Raw genomic sequence first — 1,913 nt, 5'->3', positions numbered from 1 at the left:
AAGAAAGTTGGGATGATGTTGGCCATGAGGGTAGAATTGGGGCACAGAGAGGACAAGATAAAGGTCACAGAAGGAAAAGACCTGGGAGGGAGGGTGGGAGAGAGAGAGAAAGAAAAAAACAAAGAAAGAGAAGAAGATGACACTGATGACAAGACAGTCTCACTCTTCTTTGTGCAGTGATAGCTGTGAACCAGACGGCGGGGCTGGGGTAAGGGAAGTCCGTGCTGAGGACAAATGAGGGGAAGAGGGGAGTGAGAAGCAGCTATTGGACTGGATCAGGACCCAGTTTCCAGCTCTGACATTCTTCGGTTTTGAGTAGGGTTAGTCAGGGTGCGACCCTGTTACTCTCGAGCTGTGCATCTTGCTGCTGTCTCTCCATCTTCACATCTATGACCGTTCTGTGACGGTGAAGGTCAGAGCCCTCCTTTTATCCCTGCAGGACTTTGATATTGATATCGTGGCTGTGGTGAATGACACAGTTGGGACCATGATGACCTGTGGTTATGATGACCAGAACTGCGAGATTGGTCTCATTGTGGGTGCGTGAACACTGTGAGGGCTGATGCTGGCCAATGGCTGGGGGTGTGGGCCGGAAGGGGAGGGGCGTCCATGACCTGGATGCTCCTTCGTACCTCATACTGGAAGATAACGGCGTGGTCACTTTGGAGGGCCGAGCCAGGACTTGTGGAGTGGGGGCGTTGATAGAGTGGGGGGCGCGCTGGTGGAGTGGACCCTGTTGGGACGCTGCAGGAGTCTGCTCTGAGGTCTCAGGGTGGTGAGGCAAGAGGGAGGTGGGGAGGCAAGAGGGAGGTGGGGGCTGGGAGGGGACGGTGCGAGTGGGTGCTGAGCAGCCCCTTGTTCTGGCCAGGCACGGGCAGCAACGCCTGCTACATGGAGGAGATGCGCCACATTGACACGGTGGAAGGTGACGAGGGCCGGATGTGCATCAACATGGAGTGGGGCGCCTTCGGGGACGACGGCGTGCTTGATGACATCCGTACCGAGTTTGACCACGAGATCGACATGGGCTCCTTGAACCCCGGGAAGCAACTGTGAGCAGTGGGCTCGGGAAGCAGGCTCAGGAGCTGCAGTGGGGGCTGGGGGGGGGGGGAGGACAGGCGGGTGGAGCCTGGTTCTTTTTGCTTTACAGTCTTACATCCCCCAAAGTTGCTAAGGTGCCCACTAGTTATGGGATTTTGTGCTCATTACATGCTGGCCAAAGTAATTGCGACTGAGTTTTTGAGAGGCGTCTAAAAAGGACAGAGTGAGCAGACACATCAGATAATAGGTAATAATCTATGTCCGTCAGTAGTCTTAGAAGGTCATATTCTGAGTCTATGTGTGAGGCCCTGCTCTTCTTTTCCATCTTTAATTTGTCCTCGGAAACAGTTTGTGAGCCACAGAGCAGAGTGTCGAGATGGCCAAGATTCAGGTCTCTGAAAGCTCCTTTCGTAGCTCCCACCCCTGTCACTGCCCAGAGGATGATGAAGCTGTGACAGATGGCTCAGACCTTTGGTAAAATTGCCTGTAAGCTATGGCAATTTTGGCCCAGCCAGGGTTCTGGGGTGGACTGGAGGAAGGGCTCCAACATTTGGATCCTGAATATTATACTATCCAGCCTGGTCAGACTTGGCATTTAGTTACTATTGACTCTTACAAAACATTATTTCACTATCACAAACTTTGGCCAACTGTCGCTTTAAAGATCTTGAAACAGGGATTGCTGTAAGATTGGAAAGGCAATTGCAAAACATTTTGAGCATTCGGGCCCTCTCTGGTCTTCTCGCTACTGGGACTACTGCTAGGGGAGCTGGTAGTGCAGATCTCTGCTTGAAGAGGAAAATCTACCCTGCAAACCAGCTCAGCGGTGGGGGCCTTTTTCTTTACAAGAGAATCCTCGCTTTCTCAAGGAA

At 52.6% G+C, this 1,913-nt stretch overlaps 1 protein-coding gene across 1 annotated transcript; it reads left to right on the top strand.

Moving 5' to 3' along the window:
• Window positions 1-325: 325 nt before the first annotated feature.
• LOC105311114 (hexokinase-2-like) lies at window positions 326-1,085 on the top strand (the record flags this gene model as incomplete). Its single annotated transcript, XM_011387144.2, has 2 exons — window positions 326-539; window positions 869-1,085. Coding segments are annotated over 2 exons (402 nt in total), but the record flags the coding sequence as incomplete, so codon positions are not given.
• Window positions 1,086-1,913: the final 828 nt, after the last annotated feature.

Source organism: Pteropus vampyrus, unplaced genomic scaffold (genome assembly GCF_000151845.1).
Source record: "Pteropus vampyrus isolate Shadow unplaced genomic scaffold, Pvam_2.0 Scaffold1000000171, whole genome shotgun sequence".
NCBI lineage: Eukaryota > Metazoa > Chordata > Mammalia > Chiroptera > Pteropodidae > Pteropus > Pteropus vampyrus.
This window is presented reverse-complemented; position numbering and strand designations above follow the sequence as displayed.